Source organism: Talpa europaea, assembly GCF_964194135.1.
Source record: "Talpa europaea genome assembly, chromosome: 12".
NCBI classification, from domain to species: domain Eukaryota; kingdom Metazoa; phylum Chordata; class Mammalia; order Eulipotyphla; family Talpidae; genus Talpa; species Talpa europaea.
Genome location: NC_140079.1, coordinates 65,729,862 through 65,754,563, shown reverse-complemented (window position 1 = coordinate 65,754,563; position 24,702 = coordinate 65,729,862). Strand labels below are relative to the sequence as shown.

The following is a 24,702-nucleotide window of genomic DNA, read 5'->3' as shown; positions in this document are numbered from 1 at the left end:
GGGGGAAGCCCCAGGGACAGGACACCATGTGAAAAGCTGAAGCCTGCTACCATCAGTGAGTAAACTTGGGAGCAGATCCTTCAGCCCCAATCAAATCTTTGGCATCACCAATGGCTTGACAGTAACTTAATGAGAAACCTGAGCCAGAGCAGCCCTGATAAGCTGATCCCAGATTCCTGACCCTCAGAAACTATGTGAAATAATCAGTGTTTGCTTTTTGCAACTGCGAGATGTGGGGACGGGAGGCAGTGGTGGTGGGGTAATGTGTTACACAAATAACAGATAACACACACATATATACACAGAATCCCTTTTTCTCTGAAGTTCCTGTTCCTTGCCTAAATGATTATAAATTCTTAATTGTTGCTCCTGTAAAAGCATCCTTCTCTCTAATCAATCCTTTATACTGCTGTCAGGGAATCTCAGAGGATAAAATCAAAACTTCACATCAATTTGCACAGCTTCCACTTGCTCTCTAGTGTCACCTATACCTCAGTGCCTATGCACTTGAATCCTACTGTAATCTCCAGAGTGAGCTATGTATTTTTTTTCTTTTTTTCTTTCTCCTTACACTGTTCTCTCTGCCTAGAATAGCTCATTCACTTGACCAATGCTACTTATCCTTAAAGATTCAGTTTAACACAGAAACAGTAATTCCAAAGGGCACCTGCACCCCTAGGTTTATAGCAGCACTATTTACAATAGCTAAGCTATGGAAGCAACCCAAATGCCCAAAAATAGATGACTGGATCAAGAAGATGTGGTACATATACACAATGGAATATTACTCAGCAATCAAAAAAGATAAACACATGCAATTTGCAGCAACATGGATGGAGCTAGAAGGGAATCATGCTCAGCGAAATAAGTCAGAAAGAAAAAGAAAAATACTGGATGGGCTCACTCATAGAAGGAATTTAGAAAACCTAAATAAGAGACCAGGAAAAAGACTAATCAACACAAAGTAAAAATCAAAATCAACAAGCAACTATAAACCAGAGACACACTACTGGGGGGAGGGGGCATGCAGGGAAAGGAAGAACTAGAGTCAAAATAGGGGGTGGGGTGCAAATGTATGGGGAGTATAACCGAAATGAAAATGCATACATTGTGCAAAGATGAAAAAAGATGTAAGAATTATATAAAATATTTAAATAAAAAAAGATTCAGTTTAAATATCACTTTGTGTGTGGGTTGATCAATTATTTAATTACATTTTTTTCTTGAATACAAAGGACAGTGCCTAGAAGCTTTATATACTTATTTAAGTCAGCAAGTATTTGTTGAGTGCCTACTATGAGTTAGGTAATTTTTTTTGCTAAGGCACTAGGAATAAAAAATATATATTAAGCAGACTCCTTAAGATTAAGGAGCCTATAGGTCAGCAGGGAAGTTAGGCAAACTACTGATTATAAATGATGTAAATGTTATAAAAATAAGGGAGTAGAATAATCCTGGGCAGGTAAAGAAGGGGAGACAGAGACACCAAACTATTCTGTGGACTTAGAGAGAGTTTCCCTGAATGCTGAGTACAGGATTTAAGGGAAAAAAAAAAAAAAAAACTAACAAAAATGTTAAATTGGGGAAAACCACAGTCCCAAACTTCCAGTCCAGAATCAAAATCAGCCAGCAAAATGAAGAATAGCTTGGCAGTTACAGACATAAAAGGAGGTAAGGACTGTTTGACAGAAAGCACAATGGATGATGTAACTGGAAAAAAACATTGGCTTCACCAAAGAAATACACTATGAAAAACTGGAGATGCTCCATTATGCTCCACATTCACAGCCTGATGAAAAGAAGTGGGAAAACCAGAGTTTATTAGAAGGGAGTGACTTAAATTAAGGCACTTCAAACCCAGGTCGCAAGATCAGCTTCAGAAAACTGAAGGCCTTAGTATATGAAGATTGAGAGGGTATTCAGCAAACGAAGAGCATAAGAGCTGTCCTGCGGGAGGACAGTTACACTCATAGAAAATCCCGTGGCTCTATGTAAGAAAGAAACAGAAAAGGCACAATTTACTAGTTGCCAGAGCTATTTAAACAGGTTGGCCTGTTTTCATCTCTGGAGGTGACTATATCTAAACTGTTGGCTACTGAGCAAAGTGGTGCAGAAGAAAATCCAAACACAGGAAGGGGGTTAGTATGGATGACTTTGTTCTAAGGCCTTTTTAACCCTGATATGTGAGTATAGCACACATGAATATTAGTGAGACTTTCTTTGTCCTAATCTATACTGTAGTAATGCCAAGGAGATCACATTTCCCATAAGTTTCTATCCTCTACAGTGTAGAATGAGAACAAAGATAGGCTTTAGACACCTTCAGAGGCTGAATGTATGGCCCTTCTAACAACTCTGCTCCTAGTAACAAACTATTTTACAGTTCACATTTGTCTCATTATTTAATCTAAACTTTATGTTTAAGTAGACATTTGTTTCTATAAAATCAGTAATAAATCTAGAGGAAAATATTTCAATGGATATTTGGTTAAGTTCAAAAGCAATTCTTCCTGACATAACTCAAAATCCCCTTTAACTCAAAGTAGCTTTAACAATTTGTGTCCATATTTTCAATTTCAAGATTCTAGATTCAGAAAAATTAAATATATACATCTTAGAAATCTCTAACCTTTATTTGTAAAAGCCCATGAGAAGGGGCATTTTCTTTTTTTAAAGATTTATTTATTTATACAAGAACTGGGGTACAGGCCAGATGCGCGAGAGGGTGAGAGGATTCACCAGCAGCAGAGTGGGGAACAGAACAGGCAGACTGATGAAATACACTGCTGAGGGGAGCAGTGGGCGAGAGAGGTCTGCCGCGCCATGTGGGACCCTCGCCAGCCGGCCGGGATTGAAACGGCGCTGCAAAGGCTGCAGACAGCCTCACAGCACTGCGCTGAACCCCTGTAACACCAGGGGAGGCCTGGGGCATTTTCTAATGTGAAAAAAATTTACCCTATCTTTGACATGTACATCCCTGAGACGGTAATGGGTTTACCCTATGTCCTCAGTTTGCAGATCTTAAATAAGAGAAACTATCATGCAAGGATTGAAAGAACGCTAAACGCTGCATGGAAAGTTAAGATCCCTTGTGTCTCCAGTTGGTATTGCTATAAAAAAGAATACACAGAGGAGTTCTTCTGAGAATGAAACAAAATAAAACAAACACCAGAAACTTAAGATTATGTGGAATAGCTCAATCTTCTGACACTATAGGTTCTTGATTTTCCAATACAAAGATAAATCCATTCTGAGGAGTTGAGTATGTACAAAAAGAAATAATTCAGGTTTTGAAGCATTAGTAGAATATTCAAACCAACTTTGTTGGCTCAGACAGATGCTGATCTCTACTTTTATTAGTTGAAAGTTAAACCATATGTTTGAGTTGAAACAGATTTTTGCCACAAGGGAGAGAGAGTGAAACTGACCTCACTGAAAGCTTAAGGAGGCTCTGGAGGTCAGTTAGGTACAGTGGGCTTGGCAATTGGTTCCTTTGGATCAAGGAAGTACTAATATCCTAGAAGATACAGTGCAAGCTGATCTCAATGAAACCTCTGGGGCCTTATAAAAGTTTTTACAGATTAAATCCTTTATCAGTAAAGTTAACACACACACACAAGACAAACTATTCTTGGAAAAAAAATTTACCTGTGCAACTTCCAATAAATCATCAAAGCAACAATATTTTCAACCATGTGGTAAGTATTCCAAGTATTTAAAGACAGATTTACTAACAATTCTATTTTTTTCCACTAAAAGAAATTTCAGATTTCTTTTATAGAAGAGGGTTCAGAAAAGGTTATGCTAAATGGGGATAACCTAAAGGTTTGGGAGGAGTTAAAAATTGATAGCCTGATGACTTCAAGAAACAAAGGGGAAAGGAAACCAATCAGAGGAAATGGGGGAGGCAAGAAACTGTCATGACAGTGACTTTAAAAGCATGGAATCAGCTTTTACTTCTCCCTCCTTCACTTCCAAGCACTACAGAATTTCCTTTCGAAATTTCTTTGGACATTTTTCCTTTCTCTATATTTTAGACCTTTAATGACTTCACCCCAAAATATCTCCCATCTCATCTTCAATGTATCCTATTCTCCTCCTACCTTTTTTTCTATTTACAGATCTCAGTCAGATTCACATCTCTTAACAGAGATTTCATCATGTTATTTTTATGTTTTGATAGCTTGAAGTTACTTCCTTAACTCATTAGTGACCTAAATCATACAGCTGCATTCCAGGCAGTAAACATTTATTTCTCATCTCTCTTCAACATGAATCCTCTCCTTTTTGTCTCCTCCCAGACACCTTGCTCAATCTCAACTCAGAATTAGAGTGTTGCAGGAAGCAGCTGCTCCTACTTTGCCCACCCACTGTTCATGATTTCCATACTAAGAAAAGTCTTTATTTTTTTCAGGTCACAATGAGTCCAATTAAAACAATGCATTTCTGAGTCTGCCCCTCGGGGGGCTCAAACATAAACTTAGAGCTTTACGAAGGTATTCCTTATTGTAGTTAGTATAATAAATGCAACAGTAATTCTACTTGCCAGATACACATAATTAATAGATCTTTGTGTGTGTGGTTTGAAAGAATAATTCTTTGTTTTATGTAAAAAGTGATTTTTCTCCTTTTCTCAGTAGAAATTCTCAATGTGGGAATTTTACTACAGGGTTTAATACTGAGTAGAGTCAAAGAATGGTTTATGTATTTTTAAAAAATTAAAAGACTCACACATTCAAACTATCTGAATGCAATTACAGAATACTGAAATGGAATGAACTGCAATGAAAATGTTGTAAATATGCTGTGTTTTTTTTTTTAAGATAAACAGGAGAAATGAGTTCATAAGAACAAAAGGCATAATGCTCAAAGGCAATCAGCCTGCTGCGCAGAAGATGTCTAAAATAGAACAGTTTCCAAAGAGATAGTCTGTGGGATAGCACTTCTGTGAAACTGATCATCAAAAGCAGTTGTATCAACATTTTCTCATTAATACTAATCTGTTTATTTGGCTGATTTGCTTTTTTTTTTTTCCAACTAAAAAAGGTATTTCATTGCTAGTAAGTTTTTCCAGATTTTCTTCACATGGGGATGACTTAGAGATTAAATTTACAGTTCAGCTTTGTAGTTATTTGTTGATCTACTTGAGCCCTTGTTTTTAATAGTGATGCATCACACTAGCTTAAGAACATGGCAGACAGAGGGACGGTGAAAAGTAAAACCAAATTGATAAAAGTGTTGGTTAAATTATAGATCCTATCTAATGGCTGTGTTCATTCCCTGATGAAAGATGTCTACAAAGTACCTACCTAAAAAAGTACCTAAAAAGTACCTAAAAAAATAATCTCCTATTTTGCTGAATTATTTGTCAGGAGTGACAAGGAAATGAGTAGTTAACTATAACATGAGTGGAAATAACTTAAAAGCAGGAAATGTTGATTTACAATATAAGAACTTCCAGAATCCTTTTTAAAAAACAGCAATAGCTTTTTAATCCATCATCCACTACTCTGCCAACCATCTGCAATCATTTTTTAAAGCTTTTTTTAAAAGCACACCTAGCATTTTCTTTTACTTTAATAATCTGACTTCCTAAGACAAAGACTGCTTTGCAGTTTCACTAATCTGTTTTCAGTTCTCTTATCAGACAAAAGATGATAAATAATAGAGAACGCAAAATGAAGAATAATAAACTGTAAAAATTAAATTGGGATGGAGGCCACAGAATGATGCAAGTATTGTTTTCTAAATGGTATTAAATTCATACCCAAATCATATCCTATTCTCTCTTTTTTTTTTTTTTTTTTTGTGGGACCCTCGCCGGTGGCCGGGGATCGAACTGGCACTGCAAAGGCTGCGGGCAGCCACGCAACCCAGCGCTCAACCGCTGCACCACTAGGGGAGCCCATATCCTATTTTCTTTACCTATTTCTTACATAAACTTTTTTCTGTAGCTCAGAACCATGACATAGTAGAGTCATTATACTATAGAGTTTAAGAGCAGACATTGACCTGGGACTCTAATTTACTTTGCTGAAACGGAAAATCAAATTCTTCTTCCTAAATATGTCTATCCAGGGTACTATATAAATCAATTGTTCAGTAAAATTGGACTTTGTTTTCTACCATGCTCTCCAAAATTCTACAGGCTCCACTTAAGTCAGAGAGAAATATCAAACCCATAATTTCTCTTTCCAACTTATATGCAACTTTTAAACTCAGTAGTGATAGAAGTGATTTGATATTAGATATATCTTCACATCATCTCTGCTCTTTCAATAAACAGGTACCCACACTTTTTTTGTGCCTATATGACTCATACTCTTCAGATTATAAATGATGTGATTATAGAACAGCTTGTCAAATTCCTATATCTAATAAGCCAAAAGGATCTACATCTCTGTCAATTTAGTGAAAATTCTACAAATTTCCCTTTATAGAACAACTGTTGAAGAGGAGATTAATAATCTCAATTTGCTCTTTACTGTCCATTCCAAATCTCAACAAATGTGATAGAAAGATAATCTAGTACACATTTTAATTATTTGACATTTGAAGAGATTAGACTAAGCTGTGCTTGATTTTTGGAGGGAAAGATTCAAAATCCAGTCAAAGATAATGTATTACATCCATTGTCACATCTCTTTGGTATTCTTTCATCTAGAATAGTACCCTGCCCCCAATTTTTTGGCCCTTCATGGCATAAAGTATTAGCATGCCTGTATCTTATTCTCACCTGATATAGAAAAAACATGTCAGTGTAGATAGACAGAGTGTTGAAAACGTGGAAAAATATTAACAACTGGAGAAATTTTTGTAAATGGTCTTCAGATGTTCTCTACTCATCTTTCAACTCTTATGCAGATTTAGAAATTTTACAAATAAAAATTGGGAGACTGGAAAAAAGGGAATAGTCAATTATGTCAAATACTATTGCAAAGTCAGGTAAGATGAAAATGGGCATGGACACATGACCTTTGGCTTTAGAAAGAAACTTGTCACTGGTGGCACTTTTGCAAAAGCATTTCAGTTTAAGGGTAACAGCTACATTAGAGGGAGCAGAGGAAAGAATGGGAGAAAAGCACATGGATTCAGTACAAGTAACTCGGTTTTTCTATTGAAGGGCCATAGAGACCCTTGAGAGATAGGATGTGGAGTTAAGAGTCTCCTCTACCCAAAGGTAATATTGAGACATTTTGATTGTTGCCGGGAATGAGCCAGTAGAGAGAAAATGATCATTACAGAAAGGTATGCAAAGCAAAGACTCTGAAACTGAGAAGGAGCTGGGATGCAGGGCCAAAAAGGAAGGCTTCACCTTAAAGGGTGATGATAACAATAATGAAAAAGGTGGTAACACAGTGACTAACCTGAAAATAGTCAGGCACTACTTAAACCATCTTTACTCAATTCTCATAGCAACTTAAGAAGATATTATCTCCTTTTTACACACGAGGAAGCTGGGGCACAGAAAAGTTAACTAATATGCCCAACAATACACATCTTACAAATAGCAAAGTCGGGATTTAGGACCAAATAGAAGGGACTTTTCTTCCAATGCAACGAGAGGGAAGATAGACTCTGCGGGTGTAGACACAGCTGGGCTGCTGGAGTGGAAAGATGGAGTAGCCCTGGTATGAGGACATCTATTTTCTCAGCATTGCACTTGGTGAGTTCATCAGTTGAGGAGGGAGAGAGAAGGGATGTTGGCGATTTGAGAAGAAAAGGTGAGAAATTCTTGTTTCAGACTAACTGTAATTACTAGCAGTGACTGACAGGATTGAAAACCCCTTTGGAATTAATGGTCTGAAATCTGGAGTGAATCTATTTGCCCTGACTATTTGGTATTTTCTATCACTTTTCAGCTGCTTGTGAACAGGCATCAAGATGACAGTCTAGGTTTAACTAGGGTGGTGGTATTTCTACAGACAAGTGGAACCTATAAAAAAAGGAATGAGCACTTCCTCATTCAGGGCATAAGGGGACGTTGCACAAGAGGCGTGGTAGGATAGGACATGGGACCTAAGTAGGGAGGCAGAGGTCACTGAGGATGTTGATCGATACAGAAAAAGTGGGAAGGTCAGAATACTGGAGATTTGTGAGGGCAGAGAACAGCATGAGTATGGGTGTTGTAGGAAGAGAGTGGGAAGCTGTAACCGCAGATTCAAAGGTGCCATTATGAGCTGAGGTGGCTCAGAAAAAAAGGTGATGGGCCCAAAAGAAGCTGGAGTACTCGATGAAGCCTCTGTGTGGACAAAATTATACAAGGGATGACAAAAGTAGTAGTAAAGAGTCATCAGAGAAGGCGCAGTAGAATACAGCAACCATGGGGGAAGTGGAGTCAGGTATGATGTTACAGACCAGAAAGATATAGGGGAATTTGGAAGTCATAGAGGGGAGCAAGGAAACCATGTACCCCACTGGCCGATTCGGTGGTCCAAGAAGCAGAGGGGAAGCCAGGCTTTATTGGTTAGCGCCAAGAAGGAAAAGAAACTGTTCAGGAAAGGGATGGAGGACATAGCACCAGACTTGCCACATAGCATTTACTCATTCAGTATCTCCTGAATTTCAACCTGAACTTTTCTAATAGCTTACTATATTCTAAACAGGAACAAAACAAAACTTATTTACAAAGAAATTCAATCAGATTAAAGAGGAAACAATCCTCTGAGAATTATATTTTTCAAATCCATGAAAGGCTCACTTTTAAAAATTAGTGCATGGCCAAGGTAAACAGAGGCAAACAATATCTTATTGGTTTTGGCTTAGTATAAATGGATAGTTCATTTTTATAAAGTAAAACCAGCTTTCTCTTGCAGAAGAACTCAATACCAGAATAAAAAAATCAAGTGAATTCTGCTTTGCTGAAGCTTAGCTAACAGCCTTTCTGAGCATGAACTGACCAGAAGGTAAATCTATCATGACTCAAGCAGAGAAATCTAGGTGCCTATGGAACAAATGACATTTCATAAATGCTTTCTTTGTTGAAAAATACAGCACAGTTTGGCATATACAGGCCTTCCTGTGCTTCAGAGAGCGCTTCAGAGGGGCACCTTTACTCAAGGAAGATAAATTCTTCTCAATGTCTCTATAAGACTAAGGAAATATTATGATTCTTCTATACCATAACAAAAAAATTGTTTTATATATATCAATAAGTTTGCCTCCTAAATATTCTAGTAAGCCGTCTGTATACAACTCATTGAAATTTTACTGTCTTCTGTGGTCTTAAGATGTATAGTGGATTTCTAACACTATTCCCCTAAGTTTTACTGGAATTTATTTAGAATCCCAGTGCTCTGTTTCATAATTGAATTTGGTGGTTTTATTGTGATCATCAATCAGAATGTGGACTGGTTCAACTGTAGGTCAAAGGACTTTTCATTTTTCTCTTACTCATGAAATATGAAGTTCTTACCACTGGAGAAGAAATGTACCTGTAATGTTCTGTTATACCAGACAAAGGGAGTTCAGAAGGATGGTTACTCCTCCTGGTTTCATCAGAGCCTCATATGATGTGTCAGAGAAAGTAATTAGCCAGCAAAACACACTGCTCTCTCACAGCACACAGCTGGCATTGGGAATAAGCTATTTCTCTGTCCCAGGAAGAACCAGCAGGAAGAAATCTCTCCTTTAGTAGGTGTCATTAGTATTTTGTATAGTCAGTATGGGACTTTCTCTTTGAAGTATAATGATTTCTGTACTTGTCTTATTTTTCCTTCTAACTATAAGCAAGTACACTGTGCTTTAACATAAGTGGATAATTTCAAAGTATTATTTGTATTTTATTTAATATCCAGCACTAGTGGTAAAACAAAATACAACAGTAAAATTATCAGAATCAAATTTATCAGCATTATGGATTAAATGTAACTAAGAACTTTTATTTAAGATTTAGTCTGAGAATCTTATCACTATTTACATAATATAGGAAACTGCTTTGAATTTTTATAAATTCACTCTAAGAACACAGCAGGGACTTGTTTTACTGCATGGATAGCCAGAAAGGCTCCAGACAAGTTTGAAGAGAAGTTGAGAAGCTAACATTTTCCATGTTGTAAATAAAGTGTATTATTATAAAATATAACTTTAAAAAATAACTCTATACCTTTTAATTTTTTAGAGTAATTTAAAAAGAATTAAGTAGCTCTCCTGCCTGCCTCTCTTTTTATTTCTCCTTTTCCTAATAAACTGTCCTTTTAAAAGTGAGAAGAAAAGAACATGAGAAGCTAAAAGTAGTATTTTCTGAAAATAGTGGGAAATGTTTCAAAATTAATGCACAGATAAACACCAGACCAACTGAACATTTTAAATGTCTAAGTTAAACCAGAGAATCTTAAACAAAGGAATCTCATGTCATTCATCAAATAAAATTTGAACTTACCATTTATGTTTATTGCTGGTAACACAATTGACATCTTTGGTCTTGTGGTCTTGTTATGAGTGGTAGCTGGTAACAGCAGGTGATCCTAAGATTAACAAAGAAAAAACCAGTCTGTTATACACAACAATTGGCTTCTTCCTATAATATGCCAAATTGAAGGTTACTAAGATGCCAACAACATTTCATTGGGATCACAACAAATGACAGGTTTTTTTTTAATTTAAAAAATAGTAGTTTCCATCCATTCAACAGTATTTGTTATCAAATACCGCGTAGCAGACATGGTTGTAGGCCCCTGGGTACATCTGTGAACAATACAAACACCTCTGAGCTGGAGCAGCTTATATTCTCAAAGGAGAGACAGAAAGTGATACTAAGCCTGACAAGTAAGTAAAATACATATTACATTAGAAGGTGATGGATGTTGTGGGGGGAAAAAAAGCAAGGAAGAATTGCAGGGCACAGAAGTTAAGGGGACAGGGAGGATGTACTTTTAGAGAGATGGTAAATCTCCTCAGGAAGGTAACATCTAAGCAGATGAGGAATGTGGAAATGACTGCTAGAAGAATTTTGTTTTCACAAGCAAATTCCAGGAGTCCAAATCTAACCCCTCTCAGTGCCAGACTCCCTGCCCAGTCCCTGCAGAAAGCTCTCTCCTATTTCCAGCTCATTGAATGACATAACTCCTCATCTATGAAGCCAACAAGAGACCAAGGTACACAGAGAGCACCAGGGCAGAGTGGCCAAGAGTAAGGACTTGGATCCCAACTGTGTGTGTTCAACTCCCAACTCTGCCTTTCACTGACCTATTCCTGTTTTCTCATTTACAATCTGGAGACAATACATTTTTTTTTTACATACGGTTAATATGTGCATTAATGATCTGCTACCTTAAAGGGCTTAGAATTATATCAGGAACATAAAAGGAGTCAATAGATAATGATTCTCCCCAACTCCTCAGAAAATAACCAATCACTGAGTCCTGCATGCAAATATCTATCAAACACACTGACTCCTCTCCTTCAATAGCACCTTTCTAGTCCAAGTTACCAGCATCTTCCCCAGCCTTATTTTTTTATTTATTTATTTTTTGTGTGTGGGACCCTCGCCAGCACCCAGGGATCGAACCGTTGCTGCAGAGGCTGCGGGCAGCCTCGCAGCCCAGCGCTCAACAGCTGCGCCACCAGGGGAGGCCCAGCCTTATTTTTTATGTTATTTTTATTGAGGTAACAGCATTGGTTTACAACGTTGTTTGAGAAGTATAGGATCTCTCCTTCAGGTGTTGTTACCACACCACACCCACTACCAAAACACCCACAGTCCACTGTGTTCCCTCCCCACCTGCTCCTCCCTATCCTCAATTCCCACTGGTAGCCTCAGTTCTACCATTAGATTTCTAGGGTTTGTTATTAGTTTAGCTTTATCTGACCCTTTGTTCTGTTTCTCTATATTCCACATACAAGTGTCACCATTGGTATTTGTCTTTCTTCTTCTGACTTAACTTCAATTTACATAATTCCCTCCAGCTCCATTCAAGTTGTCACAAATTGCAAGAGTTTATCTTTTTTGATAGCTGAGTAGTATTCCATTATGTATATATCACATCGTAATCTATTCGTCTGTTGTTGGGCACTTAGGTTGTTTCTATAACATGGCTGTTGTACTTAGTGCTGCCATGAACATAAGAGTATGCGTTTCATTTCAAACTGATGGCTTTTTATTCTTCTGGTAGGTACCTAGGAATGGAATTGCTGGACCATACAGAAGATCCATTTTTAATCCTCTAAGAAAATGCCATACTGTTTTCCACAGAGGCTGGACCAGTTTACACTCCCACCAACATAGTATGAAGGCACCTTTTTCTCCTTATCTTCACCAACACTTGATTTTGGTCTTTTTTCATGTGGGACCTTTTCACAGGAGTGTGGTAGTATCTCTATGTGGTTTGGGGTTGCATTTCCCTGACAGTAAGCTGAGCTTTTTTTTTTTTTTTTCCCATATACTTGGTGGTTACAGTCTGCCTTCTTTGAGAAGCATCTATTTAGCACTTCTGCTCATTTTTTGCCTCTTTTTGTTGAGCTGTATGAGTTCTTTGTAGATCTTGGGTATCAGTCCCTTGTCAGATGCGTGGTGTACAAATATCTTCCACCATTCAGGGGGGTATCTTTTCCTTTTAGTGACAATTTTTTTTTGCTCTGCAGAACCTATTTTCATTTAATATCCCCAACTATTTATATTCTTTTTTGTTTTTCTTGCTGTTGATGACAAATCCACAAAGATATCTCTCAAGTCTATGTTGTGGAGTGTGTTGCCTATGTTTTCTTCTATGTATTTTATGGTATCAGGTCTTTTATATAAATGACAGCTTTTATTTGAACTGGGTTTGGGGATAATTAACTAAAAATCATCTTATGATTCATTCAGTCATAAAACAATAAATAATTCCTGAATGCTTACTACTATCAGGTATTAGATAGTATTCTTGGAATACTCCTAGGTTCTGATAACAGCTATGCTATGGTATACTCTAAAGAGTTTTGTTGAAGGGCCTCCCTGGTGGCACAAGGGATTAAGATGCAGCATTATGAAGCTATATGCAGCTACTGCAGCACAAGTTCAATCCCCAGCCAGGGAGCTAACCCACATGTCTCAGCAGACCTCTCCTGTCTCACCTGCTGCTCCCCTCAGCAGTGTATTTCAGTCAATCCGCCTGTTCTGTTCCCCACTCAGTCTCTGGTGACTCCTCTCACCCCCACACTTCTGGTCTGTACCCCAGTTCTTATATGCATAAAAATAAATCTTTTTTTAAAATTAGAAAAAAAAAATAAAGAGTATTGTTGAAGCAGTCAGAACAGAAGGATTTTAATTCTAGTGTGGCAATGAATAGCTATATGAAAGATCTAGGTCTCTTTCCAGTCCTGTAAAATGATGGGAACTAGACTGGACGCTGTTTATAAGATACTAAAGTTTTCTAATAGTCATTTTCAAACATTTTGTTAAGAAGAGATACCTTCCCCACCTCAACCCAAGTTGGATACCGGGTACTGACTGACACATAAAAGAGATTCTGATTAAATGGGGCTTGGAATCTCTATGCTTAGCCTCTTCTCTCCCCTTGAAGCCACCATAGTATTTAGTATTTCTTTTGTAAGCATCAGGTACACACTAAAAGGAGCTATAGTTCTTGTCCTTAAAAGGAACAGAGTTTAGTGAAAGAGTTAAAAAATTATAAATACATGTCTATCATAACTATGTAGACCTAAACGTAACACTGCCAACTCTTAATGGCACCTGAGGTTTCTGGCTTCTAACCATACAAATACTAAAAGTAAGAATGAGGCAAGAAAAATTTGGCTTCAAAAAAGAGGGAGTATAAATAGTGTTCTGGGAAAGGCATGTGCATCTGTAGATATTCCCAAGCTGCGTATAAATGACTTAAGTATGTCATTGATATTAACTACTGTTTTCTATGAACTCCTCTTCTTACTAGCAAGACTATAGAAATTGTCACAACAAAAAGAAATAAAAAATAATCAAATGTACATTAGTGTTTCCATTTAAGGGAGCATGGTAAAACTGATATACAGCTGAACTTAAGTGTAACCTCTTTCTTTGCTTTCTTTTCTTGTTCCTTTGCTCATTTATTTCATCAATCAATCAACAAACTTGCTTTATTGCAGGACTCATAATAAAGTAGGATTTGACATAGTTGAGAGCAATAAAGATTTTTCAGTGTAACTTAGTTCAAAGTCAGTGTGATTATAAATGTAATTATCAACAAAGCTAAGGAAAAAATCCCGGATGTGAAAGACAAGAATTGCTATATCTGAACACAACGATATAGAAAACACTTCCAGTAACTGCTTGTGTTTTGTTTAATTCAAGACATTTCCATGGGAAAATATTTTAAAAGAGGGGGGTAGGTTAAAGAGGAGTAAAGTTGTTCTGTTAGAATTCCAGCACTACAGCATGGATGTTCTTTTTTTTTTTTTTTTTTTAAGTACATTGTTAGACACAAAGATCACACATTTCTGAGAGTAAGATAACATATTATGGAGAAGAAAAAACAAAATTTGCTGATTTTTATGCCATGAAAATGATAAAAAGCTTAATTACTATAATTAAAGTACTGCTTCAGGTCCCCAAATTTGAATGAGAAAACAAACCAACAAACTTGCAAGGCCCAAATTATGGTTACTGTACAAATAAACACATCAATTCCACTGGCCATGGGTTAAGGTCAGGTTGTGACTTCAATTTTGAGTTTCCTGCTAAGATCTAGATGTTGTTCTAAACACTGTGTTAAAACATGATTTTCTGAACATTATGTGTCGTACTCTCTCTTCATTAAATTTCAAATGAAGTAGTTATTTTGATGGCAGAAAGTCCAACAGCCACACTTTTATTTATGAAAAACAAGAACCACATTTTAAATGCATTAAAAAAATCACTAATCTGTCTTAACTCTAATTATTAAAGTTTACTTATCTCATTTTTAAAAATAATTTATACATATGACCCTGGGTCAGTGCATTTACTTCATTTAACATTTACTTTGACTTCCTTAAATTAAATATTCCTCACCACAACAATGAATCTTGAATGCTTTTTCTCTCCAAAGGTTTATCTTACTCATTTTTTTCAGCATATCAATAATTCTATTAGTGACAAGTTGAGAAACAAAGCTTTATTTATTCAATCAACAAATATTTATTAACTTCTTACCATTCATTAAAAAAAAAAAACTATTGAGCCTAGTAAGCATGTATTCAGCACTGTTTGTATATATATTTTTTAAAGAATGTAAACTCCAATTTTTATTTTGTTGGAGGGAAAAATGCTAATTATAGCAGACATAGCCATTTGTGCTCAGAAACTGCTTTCCTTTTATAACCTTAGAATAGAAACAAGAACATCCACATTAGGTGGGCACATTCACCAGAATAGATTCTGTGCTCTAACTCCTTGCAACCAAATAAGACGATAGATTCAAGTTCTGGCCGGTTGGCTCAAGAAGAATAATGTGGGCAAACTCAAGTTGGTGAGAGTGGAAGGCAACCCACTTCTTTCCCTTTTTCTTTCCTGCTGGCCGCAATGCAGACATGGCTGGTAGAGCTGAATGGGCCATCTTGGGCTGTGAGATGGAAGTTCCAATCTGGAAATCATGGATTAATAAAACAGAAGGAGCCAGGGATCATGATGACTAAGGAGCTATTGAAAGTTCCCCGGAACTTATGCATAAGGAAGAAATAAAATCTAACTTATCTAAGCCACCATTATTTTGAATTTTCTGTCACTCACAACCAAACTTAAACATAATAATTAGTGTTATAAATTTGTGAAGCAGTACAAATGCTATTTGGTCAAGAAGAATCTCAATAAGGGTCAGAGTAATCAGAGACATGTTTACTCCTTTTTAACGACATTAAAAAAACTTCCTATCCATTATTTAGCCTTCTTGATATGCTTTCTTCCCATTTTACATATTTATAAGGGAATCAGTAGAGAAAACTGGATCCTGGAAAGGTAGAATTTTTTTTTCAACTGCTTGTGATCTTTTAACCTAAACTTTTTTTAATATTAATTTTTTTTACATCATTGTTCATTTTTAAGCAATATTTGCTTCCCTGCACCCCCTCGGGTATATTCCCCATAGAGTTTCCTTCCCCAATGCACCCGTGCACCATCACCTCAGTTCCCTGTGCTCCTCCCTCCCTTCCTCTGATCCCTCTCCCTCCTCCTCCCCTGCACTATGTCTCTGATTTATAATTGTCCATTTTTGCTTTGCTGTGTATTGTACTGTTATTATTTTTTTACATTGATGTCTTATTGGGTTCCCCTATATTCCTGCTATAAGTGAAACCATCCGATATCTTTCTTTTTCCTTCTGGCTTATTTCACTGAGCACAATTCCTTCTGTCTGCATCCATGTTGCTGTGAATGGCATGAGTTTATCTTTTTTGATTGCTGAATAATATTCCATTGTGTATATATGCCACATCTTGTTCCCAGGTTTTACCTATAGTAAATAATGCTACAGGGCCTCCCCGGTGGCACAGCGGTTGAGCGCTGGGTTGCGAAGCTGCCCGCGGCCTCTGCGGCACCAGTTCGATCCCCGGCTGCTCCCCGGCCACCGGAGGAGGGTCCCACATGGCGCGCAGACCTCTCCTGCCACCCGCTGCTCCCCTCAGCAGTGTACTTCGGTCCTTCTGCCTGCTCTGCTCCCCGCTCTGGCTCTGGTGAATTCTCTCACCCTCCTGCGCTTCTGACTGTACCCAGTGCATGTATAAACAAAACAAGCAAACAAACAAACAAATAAATAAATAAAACATGCCTCTATTTAAAAAAAAAAAAAAGTATATTAATATAGTAAATAGTGCTACAATAAACATAGGGGTACAGGTGTTCTTTTGAATCAATGCTTTGATCTACCTTTGGGTAGATCCCTAGTAGTGGAATTGCCAGGTCGTGTGATAGCTCCATTTTTAGTAGACTGAGGAACCTCCACACAGCTTTCCATAGTGGTTGGACCAGTCTGCACTCCCACCAGCAATGTAGGAGAGTTCCTTTTTCACCACCTCCTCGCCAACATTTGTTGTTGCTTGTTTTTTTGATATGTGCCATTCTTACTGGTGTAAGGTGGTATCTCAATGTGGTTTTAATTTGCATTTCCCTGATGATAAGGGATGTTGAACATTTTTTCATATGCCTGTTGGCCATTTGCATTGCCTCTTTGGAGAAACGTCTTTTAAGTTCTTCTGCCCATTTCTTGACTGGATTGTTTATTTTGTTTTTGTTGAGTCCTGTGAGTTCTTTGTATATCTTTGTGATCAGTCCCTTATCAGTTGACTGGGGTGCAAAGATTTTTTTTCCAATCATTGGGGTATCTCTCTGTTTTGGTTAATGTCTCTTTTGTTGTTTTTCAGGTCTTTCTTATGTCCAGTTCTTTTATCCATTTTGAGTTGATTTTTGTGCACAGTGAAAGGTAGTGGTCTGGTTTCATTTTTTTTGCATGTGGTGGTCCAGTTTTCCCACCCCTATTTATTAAACAAACTGTCCATTGCATATTCTTTGCTCCTGGAAAGGTAGAATTTGCACAAAACCATTTCCTTGCTTAATCCAAATGCAAAAAGGTGAAGTTACTTAAAAACAAAAAGTAAACATAGAAAACGGGTTTTTCCATAGTGGTAAATATATTTTGGCATTGTCACTCAAAACTATGTCACTAAATTTAAGATAGCTTTTCATGGACTCCTGAAAAGGCTTGATAGGACTGAAATATCATGGGATAGCTTCAGGGAAAAAACTCTGTAGACAAATAATATAATCAACACTTTGTAATGCTTATTCCCAAAAGAAGTTAGAGAAACACTGGGGGGAAACATCAAAACGTTTCACTGTGAGAAAAAAACATCAATTTTCCAATGTTACACAATTTTGTGCCTGAGAAAATATGCAATTTCATACAATTATCCCAACTGTTTCCAAGCATCCTGTTAGGAAAAGACAAAATATTACTGCATTTACACAACATCCAGAGTGGTTTCCTCTTTTTAAAAAAGCTAAAGGTTTCTCTTTAAAAAAAAAAAGTTAAAACTTATCCAAAGAACAGGATTACATCTTTCTCAGTTGAGAGTTATGAAAGCAATGTACAACAAAATTCAGATACTATTGAAGGTTGTCAAATGTTGGTTCTGCAGATCCACATAGAATAGAACTGACCTTCACTTGAACTAACTTACTAGATTAAGTAACCTCCCCTTCGAACTCACTGACTCACGCCCATAGCATACTGAACATTCATGAGTAGTTGAATTGTTTTTTCCAAAACTATTTGCTAATTCTATTTGTTAGTATAAATGTGCAATTTACTAAAACAATACATAAACTGACAAAAACAGTGTGAAAAGAGTAGGTTTTACACAATAAAACGAAAACAAACAATTATAAATCAGAGACATCCTGCAGGGGAGTAGGAGGGAGAGGGATCAGAGGGAGGGAGGGAGGAGCACAGGAGACTATGGTGATGGTGCACGGGTGCACTGGTGAAGGAAATTTTACGGCCACTACACCTGAGGTGGGGGGGGGAAGCAAACATTGTTTAAAAAATGAACAATGATTTCAAAAAAATAGTGAGTAGGTTCTAAAAAAAAATCCTCCCATTGCAAGACAACCATAAAAGACTGGGGGGAGTGGGGGCACATGACATGCATTCAGATAGTCTGAAGTTCTTATTCTAATTTCAGATAACTATAACTGGTGCTGGAAATGATGGTTGATATGTCCTGAGATTAGTTTATGCAAGACAAGCACACGGACCTCTAGGGGAATGACTCAAAGAAAGGATACTAACCGACATCAAAGTTGGCCAATGAATGTACATTTATAAAATGAAATAAAATAAAACAAGGATATAATTATATAGCTGTTTAAAAAAATGATCCTTGCTTTAACCAATTTTGTTAACTAAGAGGCCAGCTAATCTCTGTTATAATAGGTAAAACAGCTTCTCCTGTACTAGGAAACTCTGACTCAACGGTGAGCCCTTCATCTTTGATAGACAGGAATGTGCTTAATGTTTAATGATATCCCCTCACAGGGAGAGAAACCCAGTCTGCAACAGTCTGTAGGCTGAAGAGGTTTCTCTTCAACTAAGATCTCTACCAGTCAACAAGTTTTGCATATCAGGCCCATACTAGTAACAATGGCTTCTTAATATTTTATATTTGTTTCACAGCCATTGGATTCAGGAGATATAATTGGTTTTCCAAAACAGAAAACTACAAAAAAAAAAAAAACTTAAAAAACTACAAAAAAAAAAACTACAAAAAGCTACAAAAAAATGAAAATAGCCTTTATGCTCATTTCAAAAAGAGTTTATTATTAAATTTCCTGTTTCTTTCCTAAAGGAACATATCATTCTATCTCATTGTTTTCTACTATCACTCCATCTCATTCATCACCTTATCAGTTTATCTTTCAAGTTGCCAAATTGAAGAGCAGACCAAACCTTAAAAATAAGGGTACAATGCACCAGTTAGAAGTAGGCCTTTCAGGGGCCTCCCTGGTGGCGCAAGGGGTTAAGCATAGCACTAAGAAGCTATCCTCAGCCTCTGTAGCTGGAGTTTGATGCAGCCTCTGCAGCTAGAGTTCCATCCCCAGCCATCCAGGGAGCTACCCAGACCTCTCCTGTCTTGCCCGCAGACCTCTCCTGTCTCACCCGCTGCTCCCCTCAGCAGTGTATTTCAGTCAATCTGCCTGTTCTGCTCCCCACTCTGTCTCTGGTGAATACACACACACACACATACACACACACACACATGCCCTGGCAACTCTGGCTTATGCCCCAGATCTTCTATGCATAAATAAATAAATCTTAAAAAAAAAAAAAAAAGAAGTAGGCCTTTCAAAGTTATGTATTTATTTATCCATTTATGTATCTATTAATTCTGGCAAGCTTATTAAGGAAAAGAAAAAGAGGAAAGAGAGAAAACTGCATAGACACAGACATGCAGTCTTAAAGGACACAATCCAGCTCAAAGTTATTTAAATCCACAACATTCTGAATTAATGTTTTTTTTTCTAGTGGTTATATTAATTGTTGCTCAGAGGCCATATCTGTACATTCAGTAAAGTAGTTAAAAAGCAAAGGTAGTTAGGTAATTTGAAATCATAAAAATTAGCAGACACACTAATGACAGATGCTGAAAGTAAAAAATGCAAAAAGGAAAAAAAGAAGGGGTAGTAAATTTAACTGAAATGTAATCATTGAAAAAGTCTATTAAAATGTCTATGATGTAGAGCTTCCCATCATAGTAAAAACATAAGTGAAGTACATTACTCATCCCCAAACTAGAAATAGTTAAAATAAATAGTTAATATGAATGCAGTATTTGTGCTACTAATGTATGCAATAAAACTACAGACCAATAAAAGGAAATGTAATGCTTGCATCTGTACCATTAGTATGATTTCAGACAGAGGAAGAATAAATCACAATGATTAGTATACAGCAGATGGTCCAAGAGTGAGCTAAGCTCTACATTTTTGACAAGAGGTAAAAACTGACACTAAATTCAAACTTGATAATGCTGGCAAGGTCACCAGAAGAAAAATTAGCTTGATATCCTAATAAGCACAGACTCAACTTTTGCTTTAAGACATGATTCTTGGGCCTCCCTGGTGGTGCAAGGGGTTAAGACGCAACCTATGAAGCCATCACAGCCACTGTAGCATGTTTGATCCCCGGCGGGGGAGCTACCCACATGGCGCAGCAGACCTCTCCTGGCTTGCCCGCTGCTCCCCTCAACAGTGTATTGCAGCATATCTGCCTGTTCTGTTCTCCACTCTGTCTCTGGGGAAATCCTCTCACCCCCCCAAACCTCTGACCTGTACCCCAGTTCTTGTATGCATAAATAAATCTTTAAAAAAAAAAAGATATTCTCATGTCCAACTCTGCAAAAAGTCTTCAGACCTATCCAACTGACCTTGACCTCTCCTTTTAATGTATGTGTGTGTGTGTGTGTGTGTAAGTTTGAGGTGTACAGCACTGTAATTCAATACCTGTATCTACTACATCATGATCACCACCAAAAATCTAACTTCCATCTACCACCACCAACTGACCTTCTTTACTTGTTTTACCCACATTCTTCTCCCCCACCCCTCTGGATTATCAGAATCCTAAGTCCTTTTTTCTTTAATTCTTTTCCCAATTATGTTTCTTCAAGTAAAGCTAATTTACATTGTATTTGTTTTAGGGGTTATTGCTTCAAACCTCTACAAATGTATGTCTTCACACCAAGCCCACCACTAAAGCCCCAATAATCCTCCACCATGCTCCATTGCATTCCTTCCCTCCCCACTTCCCAACCTGCCATCTTCCCTTTCTGGTTGCCTAAGTTTTGCAGTCAGATATCAAGGGTTTATTATTGTTTGTAAATGGCAAGACTTCATCTCTTTTGATAGGTGAGTAATATTCCACTGTGCATATATACCACATCTTTATTCATCTGCTAATGGACACTTAGGTAGTTTCCATGTCCTGGCTATTGTGAAAAATGCTGCAATGAACACAGAGGTACATGTATCTTTCTGAATTAATGCTTTTGTATTCTTTGAATAAATATCCAGAAGTGGAACAGCTGAATCATGTAATATTTCTATCCTCAGTTGTTTGGGAAAGTTTTATACTGTTTTCCATAATGGCTATCCCAATTTACATCACAACCAATAGCATACAAAGCACCAACAGTGTACAGGGGTTCTTGTCATATCCTGATACTTATTTCTTGCATTTTTTATAATAATCATTCTAACTAGTATGAAGTGGTATCTCGGGTTTTGATTTACATTTTTGTTGGAAAAAAGGGGAAAAACTCTGGGTTGAGACAAAAAATAATGTAAAATAATTTTTAAAATTAGAAGGAGAGGGCAAACCTGTGCCCTCATTTGACACACTTTTCAAATGCCATGTGTGTGCAGGCAGCATGGCAGGGGGAGAAGAATCATCTCAATGATTCTACAACTTTCTGAAGGTAGAGAAAAGAGGTTTATATCGAGTTTATATTTATACAACTATCTTTCCTTGCATAATTCTCAGAGTCTGGATATTACCCCAGTCTTCACTAAAGATCTTGGTAATTTTCTTTCCAAAGCAATTTTGATCTTGGGCATCACACAAAAAAATAGGGAGGACTATAAAACATTCCTAAATTACATTTTAAGAAAAATCAGTCTTGATTAGGCAAACTACAAGTGGAAAAAAATATATACATCTCAAATCTTTTACTTCCTAAAATTTTAACTATCAGCAGCAATAATCTATCTATATACCTTAGTGGACAAATTTTCTCTTAGTCCTGGGTTCTCAAAAATAGCCAAACTGGACACTTGTTCACATTGGAAGCTGGGTTTTATTGCCAGCTGCAATCTGTGGTAAGAATAGAAGCCTGACGTGATACAGACCTTCCAAAATCCAGAAGAATTCTCTGTTCAGATCAGTTTCCTTTCCCGAACCTACTATAAATCTCTTTATCATCGTAATTGAAATAGCAAGTTCTCAGTTTCCATCCAATTTTAAAGTGAATTTTTGAGATATAATCACATTTGTGGAAAATGAATGAAATTTTTGTGTGGTAAAATAAGGTTCTAGAAAGATCTCAACTACATTTCAGGTAATATTCGTTTAAAAGACAAATGACAGCTAACAGTATTAATTTTAATTCTGTAATAATGAGGTATCCATCAGAAAGCACTCATCTATGCTCAAAGAAGTCAGGATCAGAAGTGAACACGGTGACAGCTGAGGTGCTTGTAAAACAAAGGAGATAAATCAGACTCACCTGCAGGATGCCATAATCTAAATACCCACTTTCTCACCCCCTTAAAAAAAGGTTCTGACACAGTAAGTCTGAGACAGACCAACAATTTGCATATTTAACGAGTGTCCCTGGTGAGTCTGATGAGGACTTTGTATGACAGATGAGAGAAGGGCCACAACTGTGGTATGTGGCAGATGGGGCGAGCATGTCTTATCTGTTGATTTAATATTCCCTCTTCAGAATCAAGAGACTTCACTAAAGGCCTACATTACCTATCAAGTTTCTGAGGGTTTGGTTTTGTATTTTTTTTGGATATGTCACTATGCCAAAATCAGTCTTTTAAGAGGGCAAGGAAAACAACCCAGTTTTGTTTGAATTACACAGATAAAGGATTTTTTTTCCTGTGGAGAATTCATAATGGTCTTCTGGCACAGAAGCACCTTTAAAAATCAAATTAAATAAATCCTAGTACCAAAAAAGAGAAGAAAAGATTCTCACAAGCCTAGTGATTTGAAGAATGTGGGCAGCCCTCTCTTACAGCACATGCCTTCCTATGCTTCCCAGCCAAAGTCCAGACCAGCTCTCAGTTTCTGCTGTGGCCTGAAGCACTTTACCTAGCCTTAGCCAGTCTGCTCTTCTCTTTCCCCTTCCAAAGGGTCATAACCACTGGAACAGTCCTCATAAATATTATATTCTAATTGTCAGATCCACTTGCTTTTGTTCAATTCTCACCCTACCTTCTCTGCAGCATCTGTCACTTTCAATTTTCCTTCCCCAAACACCCTGTTATCATTTCTTTCTGATCTGTGTGTCACACACACACACACACACACACACACCCCCGTATACATTTTTTGGGAGGGATACCTTCCCTTCCACTCACATCCCACATGTTCTTGCCTCAGGACATTTGCACCAGCTGTTGCCCCTAGAATATACTTTCTTCAAGTAAGTGTATTAACTACCTTCACCCCCTTCAAATTTCCCTCAGACATCAGCTTCCCAATGAGATATTTTTGGCTACCCTAGTTAAACTGAACACACACATCCCCACCAAACACACACACATTCTTTACCTTCTCTGTTTGACTTTTCTCCTTAATACTTGTCTGTCTTTATCCTTTAGAAGTAAGGTTTGCAATAGCTGATATTTTTATCTCTTGTTCACTGCTGAATCCTAAGGATCTACATTACATTTTTTCATACAGTAGGTATACAAATATGGTTTGTAATATAAATAAATTAGCTACAGGAGACCTATAACAATAGCCTTTTCCCTAGCTCTTTGTCTCAAGCAAACCATTTCAAAATAATACTAAGACATTATATGCTTTTTTTCACTCTTTGAAATTTGCACTGATGGTGAAAAAGCACGGTAAAACTGCTAGGCCTGGCATGAATCTAAGTAGTGACACAAAACTATAATACGAGTCATTGTATCTTTACTGCCACATATTCATAGCAAAAATAAATCAATATTAAGCGGCTACAAAAAATTTTAAAGCCAGTTTCAATTAAGAATATCCTTGCTACGGCAGTAAAAATTATTAATATTCTCTCTGATGAAATGGGAAGTATGTGAAAAACAGCTCTGCCTACTAAAACTGGATAGCTGTCTCAAGAATAAGTACTTTTAAGTCACAGATGCAAGTTAAACTATTCTTTTTTTTTTTTTTGGAATAGCACTTTAACTTAAGATAGTGACCAACAAACTATTGTCCATACATTTTCTTGAAAATGAGTCAAGTAAGCCTAGCACTTCAAAGAAAACAGTCAACTATATATGGCAAATGACAAAATTTGAGCTGTCAGGTAAAACTCAGTTTTGGAAACCTTGTATCCACTACCATGAATGTGGTGACTTTCTTGATGTGATTAAATTTAATGTGATAATTTGATATTATATGATAAATTGCATCATTATTTGGAAGAGCTGCATAATTCAGTGAGCCATTATTTTCCAAACGATCAGTGCATGATAACTTTTAACTTACAGAG

At 37.1% G+C, this 24,702-nt stretch overlaps 1 protein-coding gene across 2 annotated transcripts in view; it reads right to left on the bottom strand.

The window, feature by feature from the left end:
• Positions 1–24,702, bottom strand: part of ATF6 (activating transcription factor 6) — a gene marked incomplete at its 3' end in the record, with an annotated part of 182,120 nt that overhangs the window by 38,807 nt on the left and 118,611 nt on the right. For both annotated transcript variants that reach the window (XM_084251306.1, XM_084251305.1), the window contains exon 15: positions 10,382–10,466. In XM_084251306.1, the coding sequence (XP_084107432.1) occupies positions 10,382–10,466 (85 nt within the window). The remainder of the gene's footprint in view (positions 1–10,381; positions 10,467–24,702) is intronic.